This window comes from Euprymna scolopes, chromosome 42 (genome assembly GCF_053919585.1).
Source record: "Euprymna scolopes isolate OS-2025 chromosome 42, ASM5391958v1, whole genome shotgun sequence".
Lineage (NCBI taxonomy): Eukaryota > Metazoa > Mollusca > Cephalopoda > Sepiida > Sepiolidae > Euprymna > Euprymna scolopes.
In genome coordinates this window covers 45,839,110-45,856,727 of record NC_136523.1, presented here as the reverse complement: position 1 = coordinate 45,856,727, position 17,618 = coordinate 45,839,110, and the positions used below count along the sequence as shown (strand labels likewise).

Here is a 17,618-nt window from a genome sequence, read left to right as displayed (position 1 = left end):
TTCATCATAATTTTTTTGTAAGTTTCTGACTACTTTTTGATTGTATTTGAAAGATTAAGAACTAAACTTAATTTCCAAAAGGAAAAAAATATTTGTACACGTGAAAAAAAAAAAAGTTATGAAAAATGTTTGCACGGCGAGCTACTCAATTCAGCTAAATTTTGAAGTTAAATAAATTCATTGTAAAAATCCTTTTAAAGATAGATATTAGTTTTCTGGGTCTATTTCAAAGATAATTAGTAAAGTAAAATCCTAAGATATTGAATTAAATTAAAAAAAAAAACACCTTGTTCGTGCAAAAAAAAAAAATTTAATTGGCCCTCAAAAAGCAAGTAATTTACCGTTCGCCAAAAATGCAACAAACTAAAAAAATGTAAACACGATTATAAGGAGGCCCAAAATTTCAGTCAATCAAAAGGCCGTTTCAAAATGAACTCATGATAGTAAAAGGAGGTAGGGGTGTCAGATTTCTTCTTTTTTTTTTCCAGATGTGCATCCATACATTTCTATTCTGAACTTTTATATCAATTTTTATCATTTTTTGATTTAATTATTTTTTATGTTCCTGTTTGTAAATTAATTCTTTTTTAATTATTGTTCGAGATTATATAAAAATTATGTTATGCCGAAAGTTTCTCATTCTTGCAAGCAAGGAAATTATTAAAATCTTACATATAAAAATTATGCAAAATTTGTAATTTAAAAAAAAAAAGTTGAAATATTTTGCTATTATAATTTTTTTTGTGTGAAAATATTAAATAATCAATGCTTAATTCAATGGTAATATCAGTAGTTCGAGAAATTTATTTTTCTTTGAGTTATATCAAATTTATTAATACGGACTTTAGGTTTTTTTTTTGTAATGTTCATGTAAAAATTATTTTATTTTTTACAAATTACAATGCATTATTTATATAAAAAAAGCAAAAATAAATTCTTGCGTTTTTATTTATTACTGAAAATTATAATTTGAGTAAAGGTATATTTTGTTTAAACAAAATAATACATTTCCACTCAGATTTAAATAAAAATAATTAATTTATTATATTCCACGATCATTATTTGATAAATACTGAAAATTTCATTAAAATTGGTTAATTTCCTGACTTTTGGTGAATTTTTAAGTAAAGGGAGGGGTCAAAATGTTTATACATGTTTATACATTTTGAGCATCGTCATTCATTTTGCCCGTACGTATTATTTAATTATTTAGAAGTATGATGGTGACCACTCTGGGTTATTGTTGCCCACTGATGTCGGATGGCAGAGTTGACAGTGCACTGTGGATGCGTTATCAGCAACTCCCATTACTCTCGCTTCTCCTTAATTGTCTCTCAGTCCTCATTTTTAATTAGTGATTTTTCTGACAAAGGGAGAAAAAAAAAAAGCTTTATTCTAGATTGGCAGTATTTTGTGTGAACAGTCGCCAGAGATGTCAGAAATTTTCTGTTTCTATGTCTATCCTTGTGGCCATGTTACTAGTAATGGTGCTATAGGTAAACGTTTTATCTGGGCTGACGTTATCCGCCTGATAGTCAGGGACCTGAACCTTAGTTTAACCACTAAGGAGGCTGTCCTATAAGCAAGTGCAAAGTACTGGGGCTGCTGTATTGCCATTTGGTGAATGGATTCTGGACCATGCAGTAGCTTCTGGTGGGGCTTCTCGATGCCATATTTGTGGTTACGGCTTTATCTTATCATGTGCTACAAAAAAAAATTTCTCTGCTTCTTTTTCTCTCTTACTTTCCCTCTCTGCCTTGCTCTAAGCCAGTCTGTTAACCAATTCCACAAATCCCTAAAAACCACTATTAAAAGTTTCCAGAAAAAAACACGATTAAACCTAAATCTACAACTTCCATCATAGACCCCCACTAGCATGTCTCCTTCTCTAACATCAGGAGTCTATGTTCCAACCTTCCAGAGGTTAAAACCCAATTATAGGAGACTACACCAGACATATTATTCCTAAACAAAACTGGTATTGGATAAACTATTTCCCTAGAAGAGTTTGGAATTAAAAGATACTCTAACTTAATATCCAAATCTGACCCCCAAGATCGCTATGAGCATGGAATATGTGTTTACATTAATGATGGCTTTCCATGTGGTCGGGACATCTCCAGAGAAGATCCTAAATTACCCTATATGTGCTTCTGGGTTGCACTTGCTCACATGACTGCGTTTATATTTGCCCTCTATCGCCCCCACAATAGCAGAGTTACTATCTTTAAGAGCATATCTGAGAAAATTCACCATATCCTATCTGCTCATCCCATGGCTAACATTCACTGTTCACAATATGGAACGGTTAACCGACTCCAGCAAGACAGATGATGAGGGGAGGTTCTGTCACAATTTCTCCATTGCTTACAACCTCTCTCAGATTGTTCGCGAACCCACCCATCTGCCCGATACTGATGATCAGTATGCAAGTTTCCTAGACCTTTTCCTCACAACTTGCATTGAGCTATCTTCATCTTCTGTTCTGTCTCCACTGGCATCTTCTGACCACTCTCTTGTATCAGTTAAAACAAAAATGAAATGTAATAAGTTCTCAGATGTACCTCTCCATCATACAGTATATCGATACTCTATAGCTGACTGGATAGCTTCTGTACATTTATATCAGATCTACCTCTGCATTCCTCTATGTGTCCTTTATAGTATCAAACCTGACGGAATGGTTAATTGTAGGTATAGATCATTTCATACCCTCGAAAAATTTCCAGCCAAAAACCTAACAGCCAGCTGTGGTTCTCACCAGAATGTGCTGCTGCCATTGCACACAGAAATCATTTTTTCCATTGCTTCCAACGTAATAGATGTACTGAGACTAAAGCCGCTTTCAGGACTGCCAACCAACCACTGTAAAAGAGTAATGAAGAACGTGAGAGAGTTGTATGCTCAATCCGTTAAGTCCAAAGTAGCTGAGCAGCGGCTTGTTTCCACCAGTTTTGGGAAATAGCAAACAGGATCCTGAACAGAATCATGTGCTCTATCCCAACTATCATCAATGGACCTGAGAGTTTATAAGATCATTGCTGATTGGTTGTAGCAGTCAAATTCCTTTTTGACTTGTCCAATCAGAGGCCATCTTTCGAGCGAGCTGATCACATGACTGAGTTCATGAAAGATCATCTTTAGTCTTTTTTCGTAATTGAGCAATATTTTTTTTCACAAAATTCTGCCGATTTGCTGTGAAAGCCGCTTGTTTTACAGAGCCATTCATGGTACAGGATCTACGACCAGTGATAATGTTGCTAACCACGAATGACTATAAATCATATTATAATTGATTTTTTTTTTTCGCAGAATTTATCCCTAGTTTAGTCGCACAAATTCTTGGGAGTCGAGAACAAACTACATTTTTTTTTTTTTTTTTTTTTTACATAGGCATCACCACTTATCGAGGCCTTGAGGACACTCGAGGATAAAGGTTAAATAGCAGCTATATGGTCCCAATATATGTCAGCCTATGTCACGGTAACATATATTGGACGAGTTTCTAATAGTATTTTGTATATATATATATATATATATATATATATATATATATATATATATATATATAAGCCTGAGGAATCCTAGAGTGGATGAAACGCCGAATATTCAGTGTAGCTAAGCTTAATCGCCATATATATATATATATATATAATATATATATATATATATATTAGCTCATTTTCCCAAACTTACCGTGTTCAGCATAGAGAGTTCAGTCAGCGCCATTTAAAATTTTCCAATACATCGGCAAACACTGTGTTTTTCGAGCTGAATAAACATGTTACATTAAATAAAATCACCAAAAAATTATCCAGTTAGGTAGAAAAGTAATTTATCCTACCTTTGATAACATTTATTTCTTAAATAGTTGTTTTTTGACAACTTTTTCTAATCTATGTGTATAGTAATACAAACCCGATTTTTTGCTAATCATTTAAAATTATGATCACTACATAGGACGTTGTTTTAAAGCGTGGATAAATTATCCACGCTTTAAAACAAAACACACGATTTTGTCTCGCATTTTCATACGCTGAAAAATTAAACTAAAAATATTACTAGTTTATTTGAAGCTTTTTTTTTTTTATATCTAAATAATAAAAGTTAGGAGGGTAATATTAAATTAGATCACACTTACATCGTATTACATATATAGGGGGCTTAAATCTGTCAAAGTGTTGACTGAGTGCCCAAAACAGACACATCAATTCTGGTCAATTCTGATCGACAGAAACCTACAACTAAACTACATCATCATCTTTTCTATTTTCGGTGAAAGAAGGAGAATTCTTTGTAGGCTAAGGCAATTTTTATTTTTGTTTCAATTCAGAGTGGCACTTTTTTTTTTTTTTTTTTAAGGATTTTCGACCACATTAAAAACAGGCTAACGCCAGATAACTATTATTTTGTAGGCGGGAGTAAAAGTCCACGTGCTTGATTACCGGAAGTAAACAAGAGGGAATTCTAGGTAATTCAAGATGGCGCTCTACGATTTTTTAGCTACTGGTCTTGTCGGTAAGTTTTTGTTTTTTTTTTATCACAAATGCACTATCTTTAGTTTATTAAATATCTACATGACATAATATTTTATTTATTCATTTTATCAGACTCATTGCAAGATGAACCCCCACCCTTTTTATTTAAATTAATTGTTTGTACTTTCGAATATAGGGGGCGTGCCTTTTTACGGAGATTTTTTTTTGCCGCAAATATAATCTTTTTTGCGGAGGTTTTTAACCACATTATCAGCTGTTTTCTAAAAAAATATATATTTATATTATTTTAAACTGTACCTAACAGAATAAAACTGGGAAGGGTGTAAAATATAAAGAAATAAATGTTACCAACAGCAAAGTAAGTAACTGTTTCAGTGTTTGTTTCATCTACCTTTGTAAGTTGACATATTTTAAAGCGTTTTTTTTTGTGTTTACTATTTATTAAAAAAAAAAAAAAAAAAAAAACCCGAGTGTCTAAAAAGCATAGCTGCCATAAGCATTGCACGAGGACATTTGATAATTGTCGAAAAATCAAAATTAAAAAAAAAAAAAAAAAATACTGGTTTAATTACATTTGCGCACGATTGTTGACATTTGTTGGACGCGCGTGATTTTTGTTTCGTTCTAACTAGACAGGGTGGACACAGCTTGTTTTGAACCAACAAACGCTTTAAATATGTTACAACACAAATAAACGTTTTAGTCTTCAAGTCTAATGTGACTGGTCCTGGATATGGCCTAAAACTATATCCGATCGTGAGGCCCCAGCTTGCCAACTTTGGGGAGTGTGAAGACTGAAGCCACCCTTTAATTGCCATTGCTCCCAGGTCCACTCTGACCCGGAGTGGTAGTACCTATGGGTTAAATAGAAACCGACTTGAAACAAAATATATATTCTATTAAAAAGATTTTCTTCAAAATAACTGGATTCAGCATTAAATGACCTGAAAAGGGTTGTTATGCCGTGAAACAAGTTTATTAGGCTGGTATTTGAGCTTGATGATGAATGCCGTGGAAAAATCACTTCTGATTAATTACAAAAAATGTCCGGGAAAAATCACTTGTTTTTTTCATCACTTTATTTAATGGGTCAATGTCAAGTTTCTTTCCAACTCCCCCCAAAACTTTAAAATGACGACTTTTGTAAATTTTCGGAGATACTGAAAACGAATATCACATTTAAATTTGAGGCAGATAAGTAGATTGCATGATATGAAGAAATTACTTTTTCAAAAAGTGGGTGATCACTTTTCCATGTAAATTTCACTTAAATTGAGCACCCGCTTTATGGCCACCTAGTGAGGAGGCATTTTTTTGTTTGTTTATTGGCTAATAGGCTGCTTTTTTATTTATTTTTTATCTGCTTTCATCTTTCAATAAAGACACAAGGAAATTAAAAAAACAAACATAAAGAAAAATTAGTATGCAGATAGTGTAATTCCTTATGTTATCAGTGGTGACCATTTCTATACATTCAAGCACCACATTTTTGCTGCAATCAAGAAGTTTTCCAGATATTAATCAATGTAATTCTATATGTTATTAGTGGTGGCTATTTCTGTACGTGCAAGCACGTGCGGCAAAATATGCATGTGCTGCTTGCACGTACACAAATGGCCACCACTGATAACATAAGGAATTACATTGCTTAATATCTGGAAAACTGCTTGTTTTTCATCTGATTTTAAATTGTTCGGCCAAGATTACTACTTGTCTGTTAACAGCCACCTGATTGCATTAGAGGATCACAACAAAGTCTATTTGTAAAGATATGCACGTTGTCTCTCAGTGATTGTATTTTGAAATTTTGGAACATGGCATTGGCTATGTGAGATTAACATCAAGGGTGTGAGTTCCATATTAGAAACGTTGTTTTAATTTGAATAAAACAATACAATAATACAAACAGACTTTTCTTTCTCCAACTTTACAAGATGGCAAGAAAGAGGGAAGAAAAAGAAGAAAACATACTGAGGATAGAGTTTGACTCCGAAATATATTTAAATTATAAATTTCAAGCAAGTAAAATATTTGTTTATTTTCCTAATATTGCATTGTGATTTGGCTTTCAAGTGCACTTAATGCATATTTTATTTTATTAAAAAAAAAAACAACTATTTATAGAAATGTAAAAATGTAAAGTTTATTATTTTTTATTGTTTCATGATAGCACAAAAAATGTTAAAAATAAAATAATTTTTTCAAATAAATTATTTCCATATGTTTTTGTATTTCATTTCATGTTTACTGACTTCCGTTCCATATTTAGGTAAAACACTTCCGGTGTCTTAACTTTGTGTACTAAATTTTTGGACATAGCCAGTGCTTCTTCATTATTAGAGTGAAATTCTAAAATCGAAATATTGAATTTCAAGTAAAACTGTTACATGATAAGGGCTGTCCCCTTTTCATGTAAGTATAAAAATAGAGAGATTTAGTTAAATGTAAAAATGAAATAGAATAGACGAAATTCGAACCTCGTAATTTAGGTTTAGAAATAGATTACGATAGAGAATTAGAAATGGAATGTAAAAACAAACCATTGTTTAGCTTAGAGATAAAATAGTTTTAAGAAAAAGAATGTGCATTTGTCAATTCTGTTATGAAATTGAATTGAGGAATTCAACTATAGGATAATTTAATAAACATGTTTTTAACATATTGGAAATAAAGGTTACTTTACTGCATATTTACTGCAATATAGGTTAAAATTCCTTTTGTAAACAAAGGAAAATGTATTGGACACGCATTTCCAGAACACGTGAAAGAAGACTCATGTTTTAACATGTGTATGACGTCATGGAAAATGGGAAGTTCTCGATATAGTTAGAAACTTTAGAGTTAGGCAGAGAGAGTCTGAGGACGACAGACGACAGTCTGGAGTCCAGAGATGGACAGTCGAACATCTGGAAGCGAGACGGTCACCTTTGAAACATAGAATGTAAAACTTTGAATTCCTGACTAAGAAAACCACCGACCGGTCCATGGAAATAAACGCGTCATGTGTTTTATAAACGTCGTCTTTGTGTTGTAATTCTACCAAAAGGACAAGTGAAATTGTCATTATATGTCTTATATATCCTGTGTTTTAAAATGTCTTCACATACACAATGTCTCTACATCTCATATCTACAATGTGAACACTAAGACTATCTCAACACTGTCTCCTCACTCTAAGAGCTTCTACTACACTTTTAAGTATGAACATTTTATATATATGAATCTCTTCATAACACGAACACAGAACGCAACATCTCTCTTAATAAGACTCTCTAAGACTCACTTTTAATAAGACTTCCTAACAACGAACAATAACAACAAGAATAATAATAATAATAATAATAATAATAATAATAATAATGAAACTCCTATATAACATTTGTAGTTAGAATTATTTCTAGGAAGACATCGAGTATTTACAAGAGGGATCACATGAAGGTTGCCAACATCCCTAAGTGAAAGTACTTCTGTGGAACAAACTGGATTTGAACTTGGCACATGTTGGTTGCTTGTCCATGTCGTTAGCTTTACCATTACCTCCATTGCTTTACCTTACCATTCACTTTACCCAAACCGGATATTACACAGTACCAATACAGCAGTCATTAACACTCCTCACATGAAGCGTAATATGCAAAAATGAATCATTTATATACATGTAGATAAAAGAAAGCTTCAATAATTCCCAACAATACTTAATATTCATCGCAACTCGTATCCTGGAAATTAATTTGACAGCCACTGACATTTAGTTCGCAACACTGACTTCCAGAAACAACGAACAATAACAACAACAAGAGAAAATAATAATAATAGTATATATATAACAAAACCAATTAAAACCAATTTAATTGTCATGTCTCAATGATGAACATATTCAAAAATCATGAAAAACAATAGAGTAGAAAATTAATCATTAATGAAAATACTTTTTGAAGAAAGTTATTGAAAATTAAGTTTTGCTGAAAAAAAATTTAGAAAAAAATAGAGTTCAAATCATAACAAGGGAGGTAAGTATTTTCTAAAAACCTTGAAAATTTTGGGCTAATTCAGCAAAACTTAATTTTTGTTAATTGTCTTTGAAAACTGTTTTTATTAATAATTATTTTTCTACCTGATCATTTTTCATAATTTTTGGATATGCTCATTACTGCGGCATGACAATTAAGTAGTTACTATTGGTTTTACTTGAAATTCAAGATTTTGATTTTGGAATTTCGCTACCGACGCATCAAAAACTAAAAATGACCATGCATTACTATTGTTCTATGGATTGTGGGAGAATTTGCGGAATCTAATTTGTGTATGAACTATATGAGACCTGCATGAATTTAAACCAAATCTTTCAATTTATTTTACTCCTTCAAAATACCGGTCAACCTGTCGATTTTATAAATATTGGCGTTTCTCCTCTCATTCTACAGAAAGAGACAATAATGGAGACAGCCTATATGTGTGGTCGTACCCTTCAGTCACGCAGGAACTACAAGAGAAATTCCTCCAACGCAGCACCATGGCAACCGAATCGACCCCATATATTCAGTTTCTGTACAGTCAAACGGGCCATCATTGGTATTACATCTTCACGGGTCCAGTGCAGCAACCATGCCCACAAAATCTTGCGAAGGTTAGAAAGACTTTTTTTCTTTTGTATTGATCAGCTTTTTACTTTTAGTCGCTAGAAAAGCAGGAAACTTATCCAACGGTTATTTATTTTTACAAAGAATAACCTAAAGATTTTCAAAGACTCATCTATACTCGAATTATAAACTAGCAGGGGGTACCCGGCGTTACCCAGGTGTCGAGGTAGTGTAGTAAGGACCCCCCCCCCCCGAAAAAAATGTGGTATTGGGGGGGGGGGCAAAACAACAGTAGGCAGTTTGGGTGGAGAAAGGTTTTTTTTTTTTTTTTTTTTTTTTTTTTAAAGGGGGGTGGTAGTAGACAGGCAGGCTTGAACCCGTAACGTGAAGAAAAAAGGTTTAAAAAAAAGATGTAACATCTATTTTTTGCCTCCATGGAAAAACCAAAAGTCACAAACGTTGAAATGGAGACTAGTCAATCACTTGTGTAAAAAAAAAAAAAAAAAAAAAAAAAAAAAAAAGCGACCCCCTCCCCTCCTTGTAGAAAACTGCCGAGTTGATGGTGAAGGAATAAATGTTTTTGGCCAGTTTTTCAATATTTGTCGTCCGGGTTAGATCAAGGTTTAAAATGATATCGGTTTTGTCACATTCCAACGCGTCTGTTGGAATTTTTTGCGAGACACACACACACACACACACACACACATTTTGCCTTTTATATATATATATATATATATATATATATATATATATATATATATATATATATATGTTATGGTACTCCTGGGACGATTCGAATACAATTACCGATTCCAATTCTTTATAAATATCTAAATATTTAACTATAAGGTTATTTTTGCAGATTACTATAAAAACACGTTAAATGTGCATATATTTTCTTAAACGTAAAAAAAACAATTGTGAGGTGATCTATCGATTTTAATTTTGCTGGTAGTTCAAAATCAATAAACGTTTATAATTTATTATTACTATTAGCAGTGAAAGATTTTATTTTAAGCAAATATAAAAATACTAGCAGGCCACATGGCATTGCCCAGTCATAAAATATATTTAAATAATTTAATATGATATTTTGATTAATGCAGATTACATATTTATTATATTATATTGGACCCAATATATATAGTAATAATTTAAAAAGTTTAAGAAAATGACTCCTGCAGTACCACCAGTGAGAATTGAAACCAAAACGTTTAGCTTACAATTTACTTTTTCTTTTGATGTTAATGCCTGAGCTATGAAGACATGTTTACTGCAAGGCTAAACATTAAAACATGAACCAATAGCTATTACATTACACATACATATTTGTAATTCTATACTTCGACCTTCACCTGGTAAATTCTATTATTTTTTTTTTTTAATTTTCATACTTTTGCACTGATTTTTCCCGGCTAAAACTCAAATATAAAGTTTTGCATGAGTTCAAATACCCTATATATGAAGTTTCATGTCTGTAGTTCAAAAATTGACAGGAGTTTGGTAGGCAAAATTTTTAAACAAATATATATATGCATACATAAATATATATAGAAAGAGGTTTGTGTTTACTATAACCTAATATTAAGCAAGTATAAATCATGTAGAATATCTACATGAATATAATTACATAATAGTAAACTAAAGATGATCATCCCATAAGAAAACTGAAAAAACTAACAGAGAATTAATTAAAATGAATGTTAAAAAGAATATGAAAATTAGCTAGATATTTTGCAAATGAATGCAATTCCATGGCCCATATATAAGAAAGTTGTATTTTCTTTTTAAATAAATACAGAAAAGTGATTTTTTGGATTTTCTTTTTTTTTTTCTTTTTTTTTTTTTATGAATATCGATGCACAAAAAAAAAAAAAAAACTAATTTATAGGAATATAGAGATAATTAAAGGAATCCCAAAATGTTTAGATTCCAATTCGGATTAATCGTCCTAACACTACCATAATTTTTATAAAGTTTTTTTCAAAGACGAATATTGTAATACACTTACAGATGCTCAAAATGTCACCCATGAAAAATCGAAGAAGTGAATAAACCAGACGCAATAAAATTCAAACAAAGTAAAAATCAAAGTCTCAAATGTCCTGCTTTTCTAGTGACCATTCTATAGTACACTAGCAGGGCTACCTGGCTTTGCCCGGAGCGAAGGTGTAACATATTTCTATTAAAACTTCTTTCTTTCCTCTTCCCCACTTTTCTTCCTCCCTCTCTCTATCCTCTCTTTCTTCTCTGCCCATCCCATTCCCCTCTCTGGACATGCATACATACTCTTTTAGAGTCCACTGAGAAATGAGTAAACAAAGAAAATAAACTCCTTGAAAAAATCTCTGTCAGTGTGCGCTGCTTGTCCAACCGAAGACTTACCTTTAGAATGTTGACTTTTAAGGATATATAGGGATAATCTGGCCTGCTATGAACGAATATCACCTTTTAAATTTATCGTTGACAAGTAGTTTTTTTGTTATTAACGCATTTAGTGTGCAATGTTATTTTCTAGTATTTTGAATTGTCCACCATGTTTGTTAATGAAAGGAAGTTGTTCTTGGAGCATGTGCAAACGCTGTTAGTTTTGCAGCAGACAACAAGTGCATTACTCTTACTGAATACTTGTAATTGAAGAAAGTCTCCCTTAAAAAGAATTTAACCAGCTTGCTCTTAAAAATAAAAATTTTTCTTGAAGAAACCTATTTTTTAATTCATTGAACAACGAAGTATCCCCCCCCCCATTTTTTTTAAGAAAGTTTCCCTGCTATTAATTCCAGACATTTCATATATTAATCTAAGGGAAGTAACTCTGATTTTTGATCAAGGAGATACTTCCCTTATGCCAATTATATTTTATAACTAACAGTAGATTCTTTGATATGACGGGTACATTTGAAATGAATGTTTGTTTAGAGCACAATGGAAACATGATACTTCTTGACTTTTTCATTTTAAACTTTAATTCAAGCCTTTATAACTAAAAAATAATTTTATAAAATCAACAGTAGGTTCTCTACAGTGCAATGTAAACTACAAAATGTTGTGGACTGTCACTGCAGAGAAGCATATGAAGTTTCCTCTCCATCCATCATGATGGCTCCTCAAATGGGGCAGACAATGAATCTTTTGATTGAAAAATGGGCGATTTCAACGATTTCGATGACAATAAAAATATGGGAGTGTGAAATATTCGTTGATCATCATTCAATCCAGGGCAATGTCGGGTCTACCTGATAGTATAATATAGATTGAAAGTCTGACTCGGATATCGGTGACTTTGGAAGTAGAGTTCTAAAAGTTTTCCAATACTTGCCAGCATGTGTAATGGACATCCAGCGAAATACGATGATGCGTGTTAGTATATTAGAAGAAAAAAATGTGTAATAATAGCCAAAACATCAATCAATAGCAAAGTGTTTTTTATCTTGAACCAACTCGGCTTTTGATAAATGTCTCCACTGTAACGATTTTTCTAGTTGGAAAAGTACTTTTCGGTGGTATAATCAGCATGACTTTGGCTAAACAGAAAGCAAAAATCAAAATGACAAGTTTTTTTTTTAATTTACCACCTCTCTTTTTCTGCAAAGAACATGGTGTAAAAATAAAGAAGAAATGGAGTTGTCAAATTAATTGCTATTGATTTTCAATATCAGACCGACTTTATATATTACACTAAAAGAATAACTGTTCAATAACAAAGTTTTTTTTTAATGACTTAGACCAACTCGGCTGTTTGAGAAATGTCTCCACTGTAGCAATCTTTCTAGTTGGAAAAGTGTTTTCTTAAAGAAACTTTACAGAATTACATTTTTTGGTTGAATTCAAAAAAACTTTTTAACTTCGGCTTTCTGTTTAGTGGGAGTCATGCCAGTGTATACCATGAAATTTTTACAGTTTTCTTATAATTGAGAATTTAACAACGTTAATTGGTCTTTTTCTTCAGATTTTTTGCTAAAATAGAATGCTTTACAATTGAAACCTTTTGGATGTTTACTTTATGCTACAAATACTCTATTGAATTAGCATTTGGATTTTTTTTTTTAATGTAAGTTTAATTAGTAGGAACAACCAAAACGTTTTCTCGCATTGGCAAATTAAAGTAAATTTTTTTCAGGAATATTCTTTGTTGGGTATTTTTTTTTTTATTCCCAGTCGGAAATTTTTCTACCAATTTGATTTTGTGTGAAACCGATGGGCTTTGTTGTTGCACCATTGTTGTGTCTCGTTTTAGATTTATTAGTCATTGACATTCTGTGGTCAGGATTCGTACCATCATTTCTTTGTCTTTATCAACCATAGACATTATACATATGTTCGCATCTTCTGGAGATGGTAACCTTGCGATGAAAATGAGGCATTTGAATTGATCCTCTCAGTGATTTCAGCTGAAAATTTTCACATTGTAGATTAACAATTCTAACATATTTGACAAAATTGTCTGTAGTATTTTTTCTTTAATTTCAAACAATATTAATGATGCTGACTCACCAAAAATGCTTGATAACTGTGCCATCGTTTCATCAAATGTGAAATCTCCTGGTTTTTTCGAAAAGATAAAATTTGAATATCTTTCATTTTCTGCTGGCCCAGCTTGCAAAGTAGTAAACGTAATTTCTATACGTCCATGGATGCGAACTCTCGTTGAAACGTATTCTCCCATTGTCCGTACCAAGCAGTAAAAGTTTTAAATCCGGATTGTACGAAAACTCTGTTATTGTGCTTGCTATGGTGTCCAGAGAAATTGATTTTGATGTTTCCATCAATTGTTTGTGAAAGTTTGAATTAAATTGTTTTTAGCCTTTAAAAATTAAATGGTTTCGCAATAAATTTGGATCCATGATTTAAATAATTTTGCTTTTCTCTTTTCGTTTGTGCACAAAATTCTTTTTTTTTTTTTTTTAGTTTGTTCATTAAAAAAAAAAATTATTGTGCAAAAGATTTTTTTTTCTGTTTATGGAGAAAAGATTTATCCGAAGTTATTATTTTATTTTTTTTTTTTGATTTTGCATTTTTTTTTTGTTTTTGAGATCTGGTATTTAATCCGATATCATCCTCGTCGCCAAATTTTGTTGTGTTTGGAGAAATTGTGATGTCAGAATTATTAGATAACATAGAACTAGTAAGCAAGCTCATTATATCTTTTTTTTTTTTTTTTTTTTTTTTAATTTCTTTTTTTTTAACACAGATTATTTGTGTCAAAAGCATTAAATTAATTACAGACGATATTGAATGTCTGGCGACGCTTTTCTCTCCCTGGAACTCACCAATCTTTTTTTTTTTTTTTTTTTTTTTTTTAAATATATAAGGGGCAATAACTCTTACTTTCTTTATTTAAAACTAGCATTTCAGCCCGGCGTTGCCCGGGTATTTGGATGTTGAGCAAAAAAAAAAAAGCGGCCAATTTTTTAAATTTTGACCCCTATTATGACCCCCTTAAGATTTATTGTTTGGAGCTCAAAGCAAGTTATTAAGTTAGATCCATGTCCAAGGAACCTATATCTAACATTTCAAGACCCTAAATTGGCGGAGGAGTTTGGTAGAGTTCTCAAAGGTCAAATCGTTGAAGTTTGTCCCCTTAACAGCCAAATTTCTGGCCAAAAACGGATTATAAAGATTTTCCCAAATCTCAGTACCCTGTATATCAAATTTCGAGTCTGTAGACTGAAAATTGACAGAGTTATTGCATAGGGAAATGTACACATACAGACACACAGATACACAGACACGTTCACTTTTATAGATATATAGATTATTCCCCCTTTTATTGCTATAATAGTAATAGTTTCTAGTTTCTTTTATAATTTAGAATTTAATGTTAATTGATCTTTTTTCGTCAGATTTTTTTTTATTCTAAAATAAAATATTTTAGATGTTTATTTTATATTACAAATATTTTATTGAATCGGGATTAAAAATTCCAGTTTTTTTTATTTTTTTATATAAAACAATTCTAAAAAAAAACATTTCAAACTAAAGACTAAAAAAATATATTTGGATTTATAACATATTTTATTAAAAATGAAACCATTCTGCAAAACCAAAAAATCATTTCAAAATAAAGAATTTTTTTTTTTTTTTTTTTTTTTGATGCAGTTTTAAATTTAAACTGGAATTTACATAAGTATTAATCAGAAAGTACTTTTCTTTGGTAAACATCGTCATGACTTTTTTTTTTATATACAAGAATCCTCACTTATCAAAGCCCGGAGGCCACTCAAGGATAAGGGTTAATGGGTATACAATAGTCAATGTGATTATAGCGTTTTTGACATAGGTAATAGGATTTTTGTAAGTTGGATTACAGAGGGATGGTTCATCAAGAACTTGTGTACATTGGACTTGAAGACATTCAGGTTGTAGTCACCTGGGAAGCAGGTCAACGGAAAGGAGTTCCACAGGCGTGCAGTTCTAAGAAAGAAGCTCAGCTCATGGAATCTACATTTATGTCTAGGTGCAGAAAGAGTGTGGGGAAACTATTGGTAGTAGTTCTGGCTAGGCAAGTGTTTTTTGTGAAAGTTTGGCGAGGAGGGGACCATAGATTGAAGCTCTGACGAGCATCTGCCATGGAAATAATGATAAAGCAGAGACAGGTTCGTAATGTCTCCTCTGTGGCAAAGGGGTTGCAGGGAAGAGAAAAGGACATCCCCCACTAAGCTACGAAGTCTGTTTTGAACTCTATCAAGGCATAAGCTGTTTCTAGCAGTTCCAGCCCAGACGTGGCAACAGTACTCAATCATTGGCCGTACCTAGCTTTTATATAGGCAGAGAATTGCATCAGGAGTGAGATATCTACTGGAGCAGTAGAAGGATCCTACCATTTTCCCAGCGATCTTGGCAATGGATTTGATATGTGTTCCATTTCAGATCAGGAATAAAGGTCAAGCCCAGAAGCTTATCAAAACATGAAGCCACCGCAAGATGAAAGCCATTCATTTCAATTGATGCCAGATGGATATCAGAGCATTGATGATGTAAGGATAGAACTTCCACTGAACAAAAAGCAAAAGTCAAAATAACATAAGTTTTTTTTGTTTTTTTTTTAATTTAACATTGTGTTTTTTTTTTTTTTGTTTTTTTTTAGAACAGGCTGTAAGAATAAGGATGAAACTGATTTCTCAAATTGCTATTTAGGTACGATATTAAGAATCGGAACGACTTTACTTGATATATTACACTAGAAGAACTGTTCATTTTTGAAATATTAAGACCTCCACCATTCGGGTTATATCAAACAGTAAGTTCATATTTACTGATTTATATTGTGGTTATCTTGAAAAATAAATGGATATACAAAGTTCAAAAGAAATAACAGAACAAATAAACCTTCTTTTGTCCATTTTTGTTCAATCATCATATCAAAACAACATCCGGTTCCCTGCATTGCTATAGCCTTCTTATACTCCTCCATAGCTTTTATTTATTTATTTATTTTTTTGGCTTAATCATATGAATGTTAAAATCCTATTGCTGGCATTGGTTTCCCCGATATTTTTCTAGTCAGAATTCTTTCTAGATATCAGAGATTACAGGAGGGACCATGTGAAGGTTGCCAACATCCTAAATTTAAGTGATTTTTGTGGAATGAACCGAATTTAAACTTGGGATACCCAGGTCGTCAGTCCATGTCGTTAACTACCAGACAACTGTCATCTTACATTATATACAATGAAATTTACTTATTTTACCTCTTCTGATTTTCACTCCAGGTCCGCTTTGTCTCGCTGATTTTAATAACAAAAGATTTTCAACCCGAGAAATACAAATCCCTGTGTGAAGTGCTGCTGATATCATACTTAAAATCTGGTGATCCGACTGCAATATTAAAACTCTACCTGAGTGTCATCACGAAGGGAACATGCACAGGCACAAATAACGGCATCTTTTCTGTCTCTGACTTCAGCCAGCGACAAGCATATACGAAAGCCGATCTCAGAAGTAAGTAAAGAACTACTTATCAGAACCTGATTTTGGAACCATGTAAGCAAGATTATCTTTGCATTTATGTTTCTCAATTTTTTTTTTTTTTTTTACACGGTGGTCACCACTTATCAAGGCCCGGAAGCCACTCAGGGATAAGGGTCATTGCAAGTACAGTACGTTAGTGTGGAGATTTAATGAAGTGTTTACTTAAGAGGGCGGTTCATTAGGAATTTGTTAACGTTGGACTTGAAGACATCCAAGTTGTAGTCAGGTGGGAAGCAGGCAGACGGAACAGAGTTCCACAGGCGTGCAGTTCTAAGAAAGAAGCTTTGTTCATGGAATCTAGGTTTTGATTTAGGCACAGATAAAGAGTGGGGGAAATTTTTCACAGTGGATTCAGCTAGACGGGTGTTTTTCGTGAAGGATTGGCGAGGGGGGACCAAAGATTGGAGTTCAGACGAGCACCTGCCATGGAAATAGCGATAAAACAAGGATAGGCTCGCAACGTCTCTTCAATTTTTCACATGAGGATTGGTAGTGCTTCTACACTATTCAGATGAAATTTCGGAAATCGTAAAACTTAATTTCACATGAAAACAATGGCATGAATGTA

General features: G+C 32.4%; 1 protein-coding gene across 2 annotated transcripts in view; it reads left to right on the top strand.

Moving 5' to 3' along the window:
- Positions 1 to 4,396: 4,396 nt before the first annotated feature.
- Positions 4,397 to 17,618, top strand: part of LOC145267078 (DENN domain-containing protein 10-like) — a 32,711-nt gene continuing 19,489 nt past the window's right edge. Inside the window, exons 1-3 of one of the 2 annotated variants that reach the window (XM_080123047.1) lie at positions 4,397 to 4,518; positions 8,924 to 9,126; positions 16,792 to 17,020. In XM_080123047.1, the coding sequence (XP_079979173.1) occupies positions 4,482 to 4,518; positions 8,924 to 9,126; positions 16,792 to 17,020 (469 nt within the window). In that variant the 5' untranslated portion in view covers positions 4,397 to 4,481. Of the gene's footprint in view, positions 4,519 to 4,743; positions 4,858 to 8,923; positions 9,127 to 16,791; positions 17,021 to 17,618 lie in introns of those variants that run through there. The other variant, XM_080123048.1, reaches the window with a different exon arrangement.